The sequence below is a fragment of the Malaclemys terrapin genome, chromosome 10 (genome assembly GCF_027887155.1).
Source record: "Malaclemys terrapin pileata isolate rMalTer1 chromosome 10, rMalTer1.hap1, whole genome shotgun sequence".
In the NCBI taxonomy this organism is placed as follows: domain Eukaryota; kingdom Metazoa; phylum Chordata; order Testudines; family Emydidae; genus Malaclemys; species Malaclemys terrapin.
Genome location: NC_071514.1, coordinates 87545062 through 87562898, shown reverse-complemented (window position 1 = coordinate 87562898; position 17837 = coordinate 87545062). Strand labels below are relative to the sequence as shown.

Sequence of the window (17837 nt, the reverse complement as noted above, 5' to 3'; positions counted from 1 at the left end):
AGTCCCCCTGCTCCTTCTCCCCTCCCCCCCCCCCCCCCCCCCCGGGCTCTGTACCCCCACTCCACAAGCGGAGAAGAGGGACAGAAAGGAGGGAGCTGGCTGGAAGTTGTTGCTTCCTGTCTAATCTCCTTAAAAGGACAACGTACTTGAAGTGGTGTCAGCATACTTAAAGGGGCAATGCATGTCTCTCTCTCTCTCTCTCATATATGCATGCACCCCCCAGCACTTTGGAAAGTCAGCACCTGTGTAGCCGTGCATGTGCTGTCAGGAGGAGGGAGTGGTGCACTCCAGCTGGATAGCATGGCCTCATCATCATGTTCAATTTTTGTAGGGAAGTGTTTGCAAATAATGCCTGCATCTATTGCGTTTCCTCCCTCCTGCCTCAGTCCATGCTGCCTTGTAGAGTGTGACAACAGCGTATTAACCCTTGAGGGCTCAGCTGAGTGCTAGTTCATCATTTAGCAGCAAGGCATTCCCTAGGAAATATTCCATCCTCTTACTCCACCACCTCAAACAAGCTTCACAATCATTCATTGCTGTGTACAATATTAAACTGTTTGTTTAAAATTGTTTAAAAAAAACTTATGCTGTATATGTATACAATGTCTTTTGTCTGGAACCCAAAAAAAAAAAAAATCCCTGGAACCTAACCCCCTCTATTTACATTAATTCTTGTGGGGAAATGGGATTTGCTTAACATCGTTTCACATAAAGTCGCATTTTTCAGGAACATAACTACAACGTTAAGTGAAGAGTTATTGTACTAGATGTTTGACACAAAATATCCATTAGTCTTCATTAAAAAAGTCAGTTGTGAACCGCTGCTTAATACAATTACTATTGACAAGGGAGAAGAGAAAACAAGCCACTAGGAAAAGAACAAGTTAAAGAATATTTAGCTAAGTTAGATGTATTCAAGTTGGCAGGATCTGACAAAATTCACTCTTGGATACTAAAAGGAACTAGCTGAAAATCTCAGAACCATTAGAAATTATCTTTGAGAACACATGCGGTTCCAGAACAATGAAGAAGGGCAAACATAGTACCTATCTTTAAATAGGAGATGAGAACCAGAGAATTATAGACCAGTCAGCCTAACTTCAATATTTGGAAAGATACTGGAACAAATTATTAATCAGTTTGTAAAAAGAACAGGAGTACTTGTGGCACTTTAGAGACTAACAAATTTATTAGAGCATAAGCTTTTGTGGACTACAGCCCACTTCTTCGGATGCATAATCAGTTTGTAAGCACCAAGAGCATAACAGGGAGATAGGTAGTAGCCAACAATGATCTGCCAAGAACAAATCATGCCAGACCAACCTAATTTCCTCTGATAGGGTTACTGGTCTACTGCACGGGGAGGAAGCAGTAGACATGATATACCTTGATTTTAGTAGGGATTTTGCCACAGTCCCATATGATAGTCTGAAAAGCAAACCAGGGAAATGTGGTCAAAATTGCTGTAACATGGGTGCAAAATTGGTCAAAAAAGTGTACTCAGAAGTTATCAATGGTTCACTGTTTAACTGGGAGGACATATCTAGTGGGACACCGCAGGGGCCTGTCCTGGGTCCGGTACTCTTAAACATTTTTAATGATGACTTGGATAATGAAGAGGAGAGTAAGTTTATAAAATTTGTGACTGACACCAAGCAGGAAGGGGTCATAATAAGGACTTTAAAGAACAGGATTAGAATTCAAAATGATCTTGACAAACTGGAGAATTGGTCTGAAATCAACAAGATGAAACTCAGTAAGGACAAGTACAAAGTACTACACTTTAGAAGGAAAAAGTAAATGTATAAATACAAAATGGGGAATAACTGACTAACCAGTAGTACTGCAGAAAAGGATCTGAGGGTATATAGCAGAACACAAATGGAACATAAGCCAATAATGTGAAGCAGTTGTGAAAAAAAGCTAATATTCTGGGGTGTATTAACATGAGTTTTATATGTAAGACATGGGAAGTAACACTCATTCTGCATGGGAATGGTGAGGCCTCGGCTAGAGAAATCTGTCCAGGTTTGGATGCCACGTTTTAAGAAAGATGTGGACAAACTGGAGAGCATGCCAAGGAGAGCAACAAAAATGGTAAGAGATTTACAAAACCTGACCTTTGTGGAAAGTTTAAAAAAAAACAAAAAAAACACTGTATGTTTGAATCTTGAGAAAAGAAGAGTTGTGAGGGACCTGATAGCAGTCTTCAAATAGGTTAAGGGTTGTTATAAAGAGAAAAGTGATCAACTGTTCTCCATGTCCATGATGGTAGGACAAGAAATAAATAATCAGTGTCATCTGCAGCAAGGGACAATTAGAAAGTATTTCCCAATATCTAAACTAACTATAAGTAGTGGAATATGTTACCAGAGTTGGTGGTAGAATCTCACTCATGTTTTTAAGAAGAGGTTAGACAAACACCTGTTGGGGATGGTCTAAGTATAGTTGGTCCTGCCTCAGTGTGGGGGGTGGACTAGATGACCTCTTGAGGTCCCTTCCACCCCTTTCTTTCTATGACTCTATGGTTATGTTTTTGTTGAACCAATATAGCAAGGAGCTGAAAAATAGCTGTATTACTCACTGTTGAGAAAGATCCTTCACCCAGAATCTTCCCAAATTTGAAATTCTCACGTCGTTTTTTTCGAGGCTCTGGAGGCTGTTGTCCTGAATGTTGCTGTAGGGAGTTTGAACTTGACCTTGATTCAGCTGCAGTTCCCTCCATGTTAGACCCCTTTCTGCTGCCACAGGTGGTAATGACAGATGGAGTGCTGGAATCTGTCTGGTTCCTCACCATTGATGGGGATGGGCAGGAACATATAACCACACTCGACTGGATTGGAACAGCATCATACTGAAAAGAGAGGGTTCAACATAGTCATTTAGCTAAATGTATAATCGGAGGGGCTAAGCAGCATAAATGAATGACAATGTACAAAGTGTAAGTATGCCATATAGCAGAGTCCTTTCCCTGAAGGACTATAGTATAAACTTACAAGAAGGTACAATACACTGCTGTACACAACAAAAACAGATCTGCAATGCTTCACAGAACTGGTGGGTCTTCAGGAGTGTAAATATTTATCAAGAGACTATCTGAAGTGTAGAGGGCTGCACGGAAGGAAGCAGGAGCCAGGAATGAGCAAAGGAAGCAGTCAAAACAAACTAGTGTAGAGCATAGGAAGTGGGGGTGGTGTGTAGGAGACTGAGAATAAGTATAGGCTGGGACAGAGCTACTGGAAGTGTGGCCCAATGAATTGGTACTTTAATACAAAGATGTATATAAAAGGAATGAAGATGCAGATATTCTATCCGCACTCATTTTATACAAATCATACTTTAAGGGAAGATTATTCTTCACCTCTAGTCCCAATACACAGACACAGAGCTAAGTGTGAATGGGCTGATTAAGAGAATTTAAGATCTGACACCAAGGCAGAGTTTATATTTGCGAGCAAATTTCCTTCAGTTTTTCTCTTTTCCTCCCCTCCTACTTTTTCCTTTTTAAAAAAAGTTTCTGAATTTGCCCAAAGTGCCAAAAACAATCTTTGCAATCCTGCCCAAACAACCTTAACTGAGCCGTCAGACTCTTCAAATTTCCCACATAGTTAAGGATTCACTGAAATCTTGTGAAGACTTAAAAAATAAAAATGTAAAGGATGAATTGTCTTTTAGACCCAACTCATTCTTTGTGGCTGACAGTTTGTCCTTTAGCAGAAACTAACTCCGCCCTGTAGTGATATCATGAAACACTGATCTGAAAGCCTTGGAGAGTCTATATTTTTCAATTCATTTCAGAAATTAAATTTGAAAGCAAGGTTGAAACATCCAGGTATTTACTTAACAAGCAACTATAAAGATGAAAAAAATCCACTGTCTTTTTATTCCAAAGAACCAACAAAACTGGACTGAAATATAACAGAATTTAAATATAACTTGGTGGCTTTTAGTTATACACTTTGTTGCATTCTTCACACAGAAGTTATGATACCAATACTTCAATAAGTAGTTTCTAACCACCACCTAGTAGTTATTGAGCTGGTATACAGGCTTTACCAGTAACTAAACCCAAAAAGCCCTGGTTACCAAGCCATGAATGTTAACCTTCCATGTAAACACAATCTTATTGTCTTCCTCCTGTGCCTTACTACTTCTTCATTCCTTCTCTGTGCTTAAGTTTTTTGATCCTACTCTGTAATTAGGGCCAGACCCTGCAAACACTTATGTAACTTTACTCAACTGAGCAGCTGCACTGAAGTAAATGGAACTTTAAAAAAAATAAAAACTAAATAAAAAAAAAGTACCTTTTCAAGCAGTTATACTTGCGCTCTTGCATGTGTGTTCGTGTCTTTTTGCCAGAGGACAGCATTACACACACACACACACACACACACACCCCACAACCACATTACCACTCTGGGTGAGAGAAGCATCAGTGAAAGTTTCCCTTCAGACTTCCAAAAAGGCAACTGACAGCTCAAGCATAAAACAATAACCCTTTAAACTCATCATTGGAATTATCCAATTTTTCCTGAAATAATTAGTATGCCTGCTACTCACCATTCAAAACAGTTTCATTCATTTCTTACAAGAGTTCACACATCTCCTAGCTTTGCTCTGGCCAACAGACTCAAACCATCAAGTTTAGTTTTATAATAACCTTTACTTAGTTTAAATGCTCTATTTCTTTTATATGCAATGGTGTTGTAGCCATGTTGGTCCGAGGATATTAGAGAAACATTTTGACCTGAAGAAGAGCTCGGTGTAAGCTTGTCTCTTCCACCAATAGAAGTTAGTCCAATACAAGATACTACTTCACCCACCTTGTCTCCAATATTTATATACGTCACTTTAAATTGTCTAAGAGATGAGCGAGATTGATGACTAGAGTCCCATTTAAAGCTTGCCAAATGAAATTTTGGTTTATTAATTATCAGCATTTTTATTTTATCAACACACCTCTTTATCCCTCTTGCATGACACTCTCCACCACCAACACTGGAATTCATACCTTATAGAGTTAAATTATATGAGGAAGGGGCTAGATCTCATCTTTACTGCAATTGTCTTCTCAAAGGAAAAAACGCTAGTAATTTCTGCAAATTCCAAAAACTAACCAAGCAGTAGAGACACTAAAAGTCACATAACCATGGGTGTATAATATCACGGCTTTCTTCTGTCCAGGACCGTAAGGCACATTTTATTTTGTTTTGAGTATTTCTACTTCAAAGTTCCAATCAGACTTCTACAACTTACCTCAGCCTGGACCTGTCAGAGTGGGCAGGGAGAACTGGCATGTCAGAGCAGGCTCTGCATTAAACTCTGCTAAGCCTTAGATGTTCACAAGGAAGACATCAACCAGCTTTATTTTTAAATTGTCCATGAACTTGTTAGAGAAGTTCAGGCCAAATTTCAAATGTTTCGTTACTATACAACTCTGTACAACAGAAGAGCAAAACTGGTCCTCTGCTACTACAGGATTACAGTCTAAGACCACAAGCTGAAACAGAATTATACCGAGTGCATCAGAAAACGGGGGTGGGGAGGGTGGGCTGGCTGGCTCTGCAGAATCCTTTACAGCAGAACTAGATGCCTCGAGAGATCCACAACCTTCGGAAAAAGGTCCACATTTTCCAGGAGTTCTCCACTGATGGTGATTTGTGGAGTACAAAAAGCAGTTTGTGCAGGTGAGAGCTGGTATAGTATCTTAGTTTTCCCAATGTTGAGAGAGAGACCCAGGCTGTGACAGGCATCTGCAAAAAGATTTAGGGTACTTTGGAGATCAGCCTCCATACATGCCAGAATGACGATGCCAATTATTGTGATCTATTTTGTTTGGCGATGTCAGAGATTGAGGATTTGACCATCCATACGATACTCAATCCCGATTCCTTCAGGAAGGTGGTCACGGATGAGAATCAGGATCACGGCAATGTAAACGGAGAAGAGTGTTGGATCAATAACACAGCCCTGTTTGACTCCCAAAACAGTATTAAGAGGCAAACAACAATTTAGTTTACATTTATTAACAGGTGCCATCCATTACATACATCTCAGACACATTCTCATCCACTCATCCCAGTACAATGGCAATCACAAACACTAAACATTCCCAAAGAGGGCTGTCAATCTATTTTTAAAGTCTAAAGAGAAAATTACTGCATTGTCACTGACACCCAACATTGTTATTTTCCCCACAGGCTGATGACCCGACACCTCTATCCAGGCAAGTCCTCCATTTTATACCTTCTGCTATTACAAACAGCACCTGTTGGTGGACCTCCAAGTTCTTTATAAACATTAATCTTCAAAAAAAAAAACCTGTCCTCAATTAAGGAGATAAATTCTGCACCACAGTTTCCCTAAGTGATTTTCCCAAGCACACAAAGTGCCAAATTCTACTCTCTTATACTGATGTAGTCTGAAGTAACTCTGCTGAACTGCACTGCTCTTTTTACTCTGATCTAAATCTAGAGTAATTTTCTTGAAGACAGCAAAGAGAGCTGGGAACAGAACCAAGAATCCCAACTCCAAGTATTCTGTCCTAACCAAAGGAGCAGAATGCTTACTGCCCACTGAAGGAGTACAACTGTGCAAGTAGAAGACAATGTGAAAGCTCAGGAGAGGTTTGTAGTATGAACTGAATGAAATATTCAATTATCAAATTTGTTGATGGCAGCACAGAAGCATATGAGACAGTCAACCTAGTGATGGATGAGAAAAAGGGATTGTATTAGACATGAAAGTTGTACTTATCAGCTATTTACTGCATATGTTCAGCTGCCAGCTTCTAAATTACAAAAAACATTAATAATGTAGAGTGTGTTTCCCACGTTTAAATCCTGTTTCAGTAGAGCAGAACAAATAGTCATATGAAGCCAATATGGTGCTCTATTTTCTGCACATGAACTATACCATACAGGTAATTTGTGTTAATTAGCATGGTATTTCTTAGCTGTAAAGAGCGTAAAGTTACCTTCCTACAATAATTAGATGGCAAACCAAGAGGTTATACAAAGCTCAGATCAAGTAAAATTTCTAAGACAACCCATCTAACGCCAAGGTGTTCAGAACACTGTACCTTCTCCAAACATGGCTGGAGAGAATTGCCAGAGTCAGAGGAATTACAGCAGTTTTTATTTACCATCTGAATAGGAATAGGAATCAATACAGTTAATGTAGCTTCAAATCCAAAATTTGAGAGAAAGAGGACTGGATTATCAAGATGATGATATGAAAACCAGTGGGATTATGAAGGGTTGCCTAGCATCTAAAAGATTTTCAGTTCTGACACTGTAACGCACTTTTTAACAGACAGTAGTTCTTCAAGTGAGACTGATGTGAAAACCACTTTCTCAAGCACTTTCAGGGCACGGCAAAGAGACACCCTGCCTAAAAACTGTTTGTACCTTTTTCTTCATAAGAACACTGTGTTTAAGGGACCCTCCACTTACCTGCAGGATTTTAAAATGTTTAAAACGTGAAAGCTACTCAAAAAAATTTCCTTCAAACCTGGCTGAGTGTGTAGATCTCACCAAAATCTAAGAAAACTATTGGACATTTGTGGAATGTATATTGCATAAAACGTTACTTTCCAGCTTGACTGGTGGTCTTTTTTTTCCTTTATATCGCTTTCCCGCGTAAGAGTCATGGCAGCAGCATAGCGAGTAGGGAGGACCTGACCTCCTTTTCCACTACAACAGGTTCCAGCTCCTCCTGGTGGATTCCCCGCAGTGTTCCCAGGCCAGCCCGGAGATATAATCCCTTCAGTGTGTCATGGGTCGGCCTCGGAGCCTCCACCCACTGGGACATGCCCAGTATAAGTTCTAATGGAAGCCTCCTGGGGGCATCCTTATCAGGTGCCCGAACCACCTCAACCGGCTCCTCTTGATCCGGAGGAGTAGCGGCTCTACTCTGAGGCCCTCCCATATAGCCATGCTCCTCACCCTATCTTGAATAGTAAGCCCAGCCACTCTGCAGAGAAACCTCATTTGTGCCACTTGTACCCACAATCTCGTCCTTTCGGTCATTACTCAAAGTTCATGATCATAGGAGAGGATGGGACGTAAAGTTACCTGTAAACAGAAAGCTTCACCAGAGAACTCAGGTCCTGCTTCACCACCATGGATTGGTACAGCACCCGCATCACAGTTGCGCCAATCTGTCAGTTGATCTCATGTTCCCACTTGCCATCACTCGTGAACAAGATCCCTAGATACTTGAACTTATCCACTAAGGGCAGCTGCTCCCCCATCACCTGGAGAGAGCAGTCCATTTTCTTCCGAGCAAAGACCACGACCTCGGATTTGGAAGTGCTGATTCTCGTCCCAGCCGCTTCACACACTGCAGTGAAATGTTAGAGAGCATGTTGGAAATCAGTCTGAAGAAGCAAGGACATCATCATCTGCAAACAGCAGAGAGTCCCCATCCTGGATGCACTCCACAGCTCAGCTGTGCCTTGATATCCAGTCCATGAAAATCATGAACAGGAGTGGGGATAAGATACATCTTTGGTGGAGTCCAATGCGCACCTTGAACAAACTCTATTTAATGCCAAGAATACAAACACAACTCTCACTCCGAGAATAGAGGGACCGGATAGGACACAAAAGTGGCACCGGCACCTCATACTCCCACAGCACTTCCCACAAGACATCTCGGGGAACATGGTCATATGCCTTCTCCAGGTCTACAAAACAAAAATAGACTGGATTAGCAAAGTCCCACAACCCCTCAAGTATCTATGAGAGAGCAAATGGTCCATCGTTCAACTGCCAGGATGGAATCTGCATTGTCCCTCCTGAATCTGGTTCAACTAACAGGCGTAACCTCCTCTCCAGCACCTTGGCATAGGCTTTGCTGGGGAGGCTGAGGAGTGTGATCCCCCTATAGTTGGAACACATCCGTCGGTCTCCTTTCTTAAAAGATTGGGACCACCACCCTGGTTTGCCAGTCCAGAGGTACTGCACCCACCTTCCATGCAACACTGAAGATGCACGTTAACCACCACACCCCAACATTGTCCAGTGGTTTCAACATCTCCAGGCAAATCTCGTCCACCCCTCCATTTACCACCCTATTGACCTCAGCAGCAGAAACCGATCCGGTCTCATGGAGGTTTCCGGTGCTGCCTCCTGGAAGCGGGGCGTGTCCATCAGGTTGAGGAGTTCCTCAAAATGTTCCTTCCACCTCTCGGCAATCTCGTCAGTCGAGGTCAGCGTTTCACCACCTTACTGAGTACGGCCTGGGCAACATCCTGCTGACCCTCCTAAGGCAACATATGGTTTACCAGAACACATTTGAGGCTGTCTGATAGTCATTCTCCATGGTCTCTCCAAACTTCTCCCAAGCCTGGGCTTTCACTTCAACAACCACAGCTCTCTTAGCCAGCAGGTACCTCTGAGCTGTATCAGGCGTCCAGTTCACGAGCATTGCTCAGAAGGCCTCCTTCACTCCCTTGACAGCTTCCCTCACCACCAACAGATACTAGGGTTGCCACCATGACAGGGACCAACTGCCTTCAGGCCACAGCTTTTTGTGGCTGCCTCAATGATTGAGGCCCTGAACATGGTCCACTCAGATTCAATGTCCAAGATCTCACCCAGAATGCAGGAGAATTTCTTTCAGAGGTGAGAATTGAAGTCTTTCACCACAGGGTCCTCTACCTGATGTTCCCAGAAGACTCGCACTGATCATTTGGGCCTCCTGTCTATCCAGCTGGCATCCCATGCATTGGATCCAACTCACCACCAATCAGGTTACCAGTTCTGCCTCTCTCCACCTGACTTTCCAGAGCATATGGCCTTGGGTCTGACGAGACAACTATGAAGTCGATCATTGATCTTCAGCCCAAGGTGCTCTGGTACCAAGTAGATTTATGAGCAACCTTGTGTTTGAACATGGTATTAGTTATGCACAATCCATGACTAGCACAGACCAGGGAGGCCATTCCTCCCAATCAATCCCCTCCAGGTATCTCCATCATTCCCCACCTGAGCATTGAAGTCCTCCAGTAGAAACTACAAGGTCAGTTGGTGGCACTCTATTGAACACCAATCCCACTGTCTCCAGAACAGCAGTATCCTACAGATGCTCATTTAAATTAAATTTTACAATAGACACTCACTTACCTGTGCATGGCGATAATGCTTTGCTGTAATTCCTCTGACTCTGGGAATTCTCTCCAGTCATGTTTGGAGAAGGTACAGTATTCTGAACACCTTGGTGCTAGACAGGTGGTCTTAGAAATTTTATTTGATCTGAGTTTTGTACAACCTCTAGGTTTGCAATCTAATTATTGTAGGAATGTAACTTTATGCTGCAACAACAGCTAAATCACAGAATCATGAAAGTATAGGGATGAAATGGACCTTAAGAGGTCACGTAGACCAACCCTGACAGATGTCTGTCTAACCTGTTCTTAGAAATCTCCAATGACAGGGATAACTATGGGAGAACATTTTCCCTTGTAGCGAACCTAAACCTCCCTTGCCGCAAATTAAGCCAAATAATTCTTGTCCCAGACTTGGTAGGTGTGGAGAACAATTGATGACTGACATCCTGTCACCATCCTCTTTATAAGAGCCTTTTGCATATTTGAAGACTATGTTGTGTACCGCCCTTCACCCATGGCTTCTTTTCTCTAGACTAAACATGCCCAATTCTTTCAACCTTTCCTCACAGGTCAGGTTTTCTAATCCTCTTATTTTTGTTCCTCTCCTCTGGACTCTCTCCAGTTTGTCCAAATCTTTAAGTGTGGTGTCCAAAACTGGAAACCACTCCAGCTGAGCCCTCACCAGCGAGTGGAGCAATTACTGCCCATGTCTTACACAGGACATGCCCGTTAATACATCCCAAAATGACATTTGCCTTTTTCACACAACAGTGTCATTCTTTTGACTCAGTTTCAATTTGGGATCCACTATAACCCCTCGGGCTTTTATTGTAGTAACGCTGCCTAGCCAGTTATTTTGTATTTGTGCAGTTGATTTTTTCTTAAGATAGTATTTTGCACGTATCTTTATTAATTTTCATCGTACTGATTTCAGACCAATTGTCCAATTTATCAAGATCATTTTGAATTCTAATCTTGTCCTCTAAAGTGCTTGCAATCCTTCCCAACTTGAAGTCATCTGCAAATTTTGCAAGCACACTCTACACTCCATTTTCCAAGTCATTAACAAAAATATTGACTAGTATTGGACAAAGGAAAAACCCCTTTGGGACACCACCTGATATGTCCTTCCCAGTTTGACAGCAAACTGTTGATAACTACTTTTGAAGTATGTTTTTTCAACCAGTTGTGCCCCCATTTCATCTAGACCATATTTCTCTAGTTTGTTTATGAAAGTATCATGCAGGACAGTATCAAAAGCCTTACTAAAGTTAAGATCAATGAAGTCTATTGCTTCCCCCACCCACTAAGCCAGTTACCCTATCAACGAAGGAAATTAGATGTTTCACAATCGCATAGCTAACAAAAAAAACAACAGTGTGCACACGTTTAGACGTAATGTGCTCCACCACTATTGCCAATATGTTTTAGCACCATGCCCGTGGGATCTGGCCCAATAAGTGCACAAGTATTACCATATGCTAGGTAATAAAAAGTCAGGCTCAAAAGTGATTTGTGAGTCCCCCACATCTGAGTACTTACATGCCCCTGCACCATCATCACAGTATCTGATCTCCATAGAACATCACAGGGCCAGCAAATCAAATAATTGGGACAACAACAAAAAAACAAAAACAAAAACAAACATCCCAATTACACTGGTCTACAATTTTTGAGAAGTAGTCTGCTTCAGAGATAAAATGTGCTATTTATTATGTATTTTGATGTGCTGAATTCAAATATGACAATTAAAACAACTGATTGGCTACTGTTTCTAAGATATTTAAGTTTTTACATTTTATGTCTATGTATATTGTGTAGATAGTAGAGTTTTAATCATAAATTGTAAACCTAAGTCTTTTCATGTGTTTATGGTTGCTTTACATGATAATATTTCACCTGTCCTGTTTATGTAACACTTTAAAAATCAGCAAAAGGGTTATATAAATAAAATGTATTATGAAACAAAAAGGCAAAAAACTATTATGTACATAGTTTAGTCCTATTCAGTGTCTACTTGGCGCTTCTTGGCTTGTCTCTTGTATTCATTAAATGGAGCATCTCTTGTCACTGTCCAGCAATAGTCTGCAAGCATTGATGGGCTTCATTTGCCCTGATAGCGTTTCTCCATTGTTGCAATGTCCTGGTGAAATCGCTCGCCATGCTCGTCGCTCACTGCTCCGCAGTTCGGTGGAAAAAAAAAAATCTAGATGAGAGTGCAAAAAATGTATCTTTAGTGACATGTTGCAACCAAGGCTTTTGTATGCCTTGAGGAGGTTTTCCACCAACAACCTGTAGTTGTCTGCCTTGTTGTTTCCGAGAAAATTTATTGCCACTAACTGGAAGGCTTTCCATGCCGTCTTTTCCTTGCCACGCAGTGCGTGGTCAAATGCATCATCTCGAAGAAGTTCATGAATCTGAGGACCAACAAAGAAACCTTCCATTATCTTAGCATCACTTAACCTTGGAAATTTTCCATGGAGGTACTTGAAAGCTGCTTGTGTTTTGTCAATGGCCTTGACAAAGTTCTTCATCAGACCCAGCTTGATGTGTAAGGGTGGTAACAAAATCTTCCTTGATTCAACAAGTGGTGGATGCTGAACACTTTTCCTCCCAGGCTCCAATGACTGTCGGAGTGGCCAAACTTTCTTGATGTAGTGGGAATCTCTTGCACGACTATCCCATTCGCAGAGAAAACAGCAGTACTTTGTGTATCCAGTCGGCAGACCAAGCAAGAGAGCAACAACCTTCAAATCGCCACAAAGCTGCCACTGATGTTGGTCATAGTTTATGCACCTCAAAAGTTGTTTCATGTTGTCATAGGTTTCCTCCATATGGACTGCATGACCAACTGGAATTGATGGCAAAACATTGCCATTATGCAGTAAAACAGCTTTAAGACTCGTCTTCGATGAATCAATGAACAGTCTCCACTCATCTGGATCGTGAAAGATGTTGAGGGCTGCCATCACACCATCGATGTTGTTGCAGGCTACAAGATCACCTTCCATGAAGAAGAATGGAACAAGATCCTTTTGACAGTCATGGAACATGGAAACCCTAACATCACCTGCCAGGAGATTCCACTGCTGTAGTCTGGAGCCCAACAGCTCTGCCTTTCTCTTGGGTAGTTCCAAATCCCTGACAAGGTCATTCAGTTCACCTGGTGTTATGAGGTGTAGTTCAGAGGAGGAGGATGGGAGAAAATGTGGGCCCTGTGACATTGATGGTTCAGGACCAGAAGTTTCATCCTCTTCCTCGTCTGACTCAAGTGAGAATGATCCTGGTGCATCAGGAACCGGCATTCCTTCTCCGTGGGGTACTGGGTGTATAGCTGATGGAATGTTTGGATAATGCACAGTCCACTTTTTCTTCTTTGACACACCTTTCCCAACTGGAGGCACCATGCAGAAGTAACAATTGCTGGTATGATCTGTTGGCTCTCTCCAAATCATTGGCACTGCAAAAGGCATAGATTTCCTTTTCCTGTTCAACCACTGGCGAAGATTTGTTGCACAAGTGTTGCAGCATATGTGTGGGGCCCACCTCTTGTCCTGATCTCCAATTTTGCAGCCAAAAGAAAGGTGATAGGCTTTCTTAACCATAGTGGTTATACTGCGCTTTTGTGATGCAAAAGTCACTTCACCACAAACATAGCAGAAGTTATCTGCACTGTTCACACAAGTACGAGGCATCTCTGCTCACTTTGGCTAAACAGAAATGTGTCCCTTTGCAAAATCAAACACTGACAAATAAGAGAGCACAACACTGTATGATTTCTACAGCTGATATAGGGCAATTTGTTCAGCAGAGTGATGTAAGCTTCATTATGACTGCATCATCCATGACTTCTAGGAATAACATGATGCAATTCATATAATGTATGACGCAATACTAGCTTCAGATTGCATCATTCATTGTTTTGCCTAAAAAGCAAGTACTGTCCAAACCCAGTCATAGATTTATTCATAGATCCAGTCAAAGATGTATTTTAGTCATTTCTGGTTTAAATTGAGATTCCTTCCCTTTATAACTCACTTATCCTCCGCCATTCCCAAGTCAAGGGTCATATATACTGACCCAGTAGCATATCTTGAAAACTAGAGCCAATCAACAATTTTAAACATCATTTTCGTTCTCAGTGACCCAGAATTAGTAAAGTTTGACTACATTTATTTCAGAAGCATTTTGGCTGTAGAGCAGTGTTACCTGTCCCCAAACATCTTATTTACAATCCCCATGTCCTTAAAAATATGTAGCCTGAACTTCTAAGGCTATGTCTACACTAGAGTGCTTACAGCTACACCAGTGTAAGATGTCACATGTAGCCACTAAAAATGGGAGAGAGGTCTCCTGTCAACATAATTAATCTACCTTCAACGATTGGCGGTTGCAGTTCTCCCACCAACATAGCACTGTGCACTCTAGCGCTTATGACGGGTGTAACGGGGGTGAATATACACCTGAGGCTATGTCTACACTAGCACTTTTGTTGGTCAGGGGTGTGGGAAAAAGAAACAACACATCCCTGACTGACAAAAGTTTCATTGACAAAAGACCAGTGTGGACAGCGCTATGTCAGAGGGAGACACTCTCCCATCAACAGCTACCACCGCTCGTTGGGGGTGGTTTAATTATGCTGGCAGGAGAGCTCTCTCCCATTGGCATAGAGTGGCTACACAGGAGACCTTACAGCGACACAGCTGCAGTGGTACAGTTGTACCAATGTAAGATCCACAGTGTAGATATAGCCTAAGACGAAGAGTGATTGTTTAATTAAAAAGAAACAAAAAGCTGGGAAATTGGTTTAAGGACCATTAATGTAGTCACACTCTTCACAAACAGTAATTTTACCCAGTTTAACTCTAAAGATCCCTTCTTTACGCTGCAGATCACCAAAACAACCCTGAATTTTCCCCAAAACTTGAAACCCTTTAGCCTCCCAATGCTTGAGCACTCATTCCAGAGATAGCAGCTCTTAACTTGTCAAATGAATCATTAGCCTGACTGATACATGCCCTCAATGATATCTACAACAGCACAGACTCAGACATGTAACCAGAAGGAATTCAACTCAAGAATGCAGTCTTTTCAGGGCTCTACTTTAAGAATCCCCGAATACCTGTGGATCAAAATGTTAAAGTGGTATCTCCTATGAATTAACCTGAACTTTAAGCTTACTTCAAACTACTAGAGCCTTAGAGAAATCAGCCCATCTTGTGAATGAATAATGTTGTATACTTTGAACAAACAGTAGCCTTGTACAGCTGTGCACTAAACATAAATTGAAGCTTGTAAATCACACAGATTAATTTACTAAACTACAATGAAACATACAAGGAAAAATTAAATGAAGTGTAAAAACGGTAATGAAAATTTACACACGGAACAAATTTCTACATTTGGTGGCTATGGAGTGACTATTTTATCTTTTTAAGATATTCATGGAACCCCCCACTTTTCAGTGTTTTTTTTTTTTTTCAAAAGGTATTTGCTACACAGGTGTCACAAAAAGATGAGAACAGCAGGAGCGGAGTTGTACATTCCCATCCATGTTTGACAGATTTTGTTTTTTAATCCAGGCCCTGCCTTGTTGTCTCTTCCCACCAGAAGGAAGGTTTCAATATTTAAATGCCAAATATGGTCACAAAGAGATATCTTAATGCCAAAACAAAGTAATGGCCAAATATAGCACTCAAAGGAACAGAGACAAGAAAAGCCTACTGAAGCCTGACTTTTGTAATCTAGGTAGGAAAAATAATCAGAAAAACTGCTAGATCATTTTAGCTACTTTGATATCCAATTCCCAAAAATCGTAACTGTGAGCACAGACTATTCTCAAGCTGGCTTTCCTGTCAGTGACATACTGCCATTAGTTTGTCATATGTTTGCTGTAGATGCTTGTGGCTGTGCAACCAAGCAGAGAATGCAGTGCAGGCAATATGAAAATATTGCCGAACCTTTCTGAAATTAAAACCTGGCTGCACTGCATTGGGAAATTATCATTTTTCTATAAACAAACATTGCTCTAGGTTTAAACATTGTTTTAAACTCAGTGGGTAGAGTTCCTCAAAGACAGTTAGCAAAACAGTGCATAAAACTTACTGTGAAGCAAAAGTCAAACAGTACGCACACCTCACAAATTTGATATCACAATCTTTCCCTTTGAAGCTTAAAATTGATTTTGCATTCTTACAGAAGCGGAGATTTTCTATTTCACAGGTTTCACTGAAAATGCCCCATTTCTACAGGGTTCAAAACAATTTTCTGGATTTAAGTAGGAAGGCTCTTTGGAAGTTGAATCCAATCTGCACTCAGCCACATGTTTTGGTGTAAAAGGTTCCCATTCCAAAACGTGGATTTTAAAACAACAATTCACCAATTTGGTATTCCACAAAGTACAGGAATTCTCTCCTCACCTCCACCCCCTGCCCAGTTAAACAAGTCCACTTTTTGAGATAAACATTCAACACAAAATATAACTACAGCTAGGAGACATTCTTTGTTCACTAAAGCAGTAGCATTATGAAAAGGAATGATAAACACAGATGTTTTCTAGACTACAGAGACTATACCATGTCTGTTTTTCCAGAGGTGCAGGCTGTGCCTTACCCGTATCCGAGGGCTTGAAGAAAGCTCTACTCGTTCATGGCAATAGGTGGCATTTGTGTGAGGCCCATCAACTTCTGCAGAATACAACCTGTCTTTACTAAGTAGGTGTCTATTCATTATAGTTGTAAGCCACCTTCCAAATGTTAACCAAGAACTATAAAAAGCAAGGAAAGTTACTTAATTGTACAGTAACTAGATTTCTTCAAAAAGAACAGGAGTACTTGTGGCACCTTAGAGACTAACAAATTTATTAGAGCATAAGCTTTCGTGGGCTACAACCCACTTCTTCAGATCCCACGAAAGCTTATGCTCTAATAAATTTGTTAGTCTCTAAGGTGCCACAAGTACTCCTGTTCTTTTTGAGGATACAGACTAACACGGCTGCTACTCTGAAACCTAGATTTCTTCAAGATGTATTGTCTACATGCATATTTAATTTAGGGGGTGCATGCACCCCAGATGAATCTTTTGGACCCCAGTGTCCCTTTTGGCTGCTCGTGCAACCTAAATGTCCTCACCCTACAAAGAAATAAGAGGGCAGAGGGTGCCAACCACCACTTAGTTTCCTCCCCACCACAAAGTTTTGGTAGGACACTGAGGTAGAGGGGGATGGAAGGCAGGTTGTGGAATGTGCATATGGACAACACATCTCAGGCATGTCTACACTAGAGAGCTTACAGCAGCACAGCTGTACTGATGCCACTCTATGCCGACGGGAGAGCTCTCTCCTATCAACAATTAATCCACGCCCAACGAGTAGCAGTAGCTACATCAGTGGGACATAGCACTGTGCACACTACCACTTATAACGGCGTAACTTATGTCACTCAGGGGAGTGGTAGTGTAGACATGGCCTCAGAGAGGCCAGTTACTGTACAGTTAAGTAGCTTTCCTCTCTTTTGAGAGACTGTCCATCTGCATATTCCATGTATGGTGACTTCCAAGCAGTGTAATGGAGGTGGGAGCTGGGAGACATTTTCAACATATCCTTCCCTGAATGCAGCATCTGATCTGGAAGCTTCATGGAAACCAAAATGCTTTGTATGTGTGTGAATAGATCTCCAGGGGGCTACTTTACATATGTCTACTATGGAAACATTTCTCAGTGCTG

General features: G+C 41.4%; 1 protein-coding gene across 5 annotated transcripts in view; it reads right to left on the bottom strand.

The window, feature by feature from the left end:
• LOC128844166 (3-phosphoinositide-dependent protein kinase 1) overlaps window positions 1–17837 on the bottom strand; it is a 136146-nt gene that overhangs the window by 99347 nt on the left and 18962 nt on the right. For all 5 annotated transcript variants that reach the window (XM_054041631.1, XM_054041632.1, XM_054041636.1 and 2 more), the window contains exon 2: window positions 2585–2854. In XM_054041631.1, coding sequence (XP_053897606.1) covers window positions 2585–2797 — 213 coding nt within the window. In that variant the 5' untranslated portion in view covers window positions 2798–2854. The remainder of the gene's footprint in view (window positions 1–2584; window positions 2855–17837) is intronic.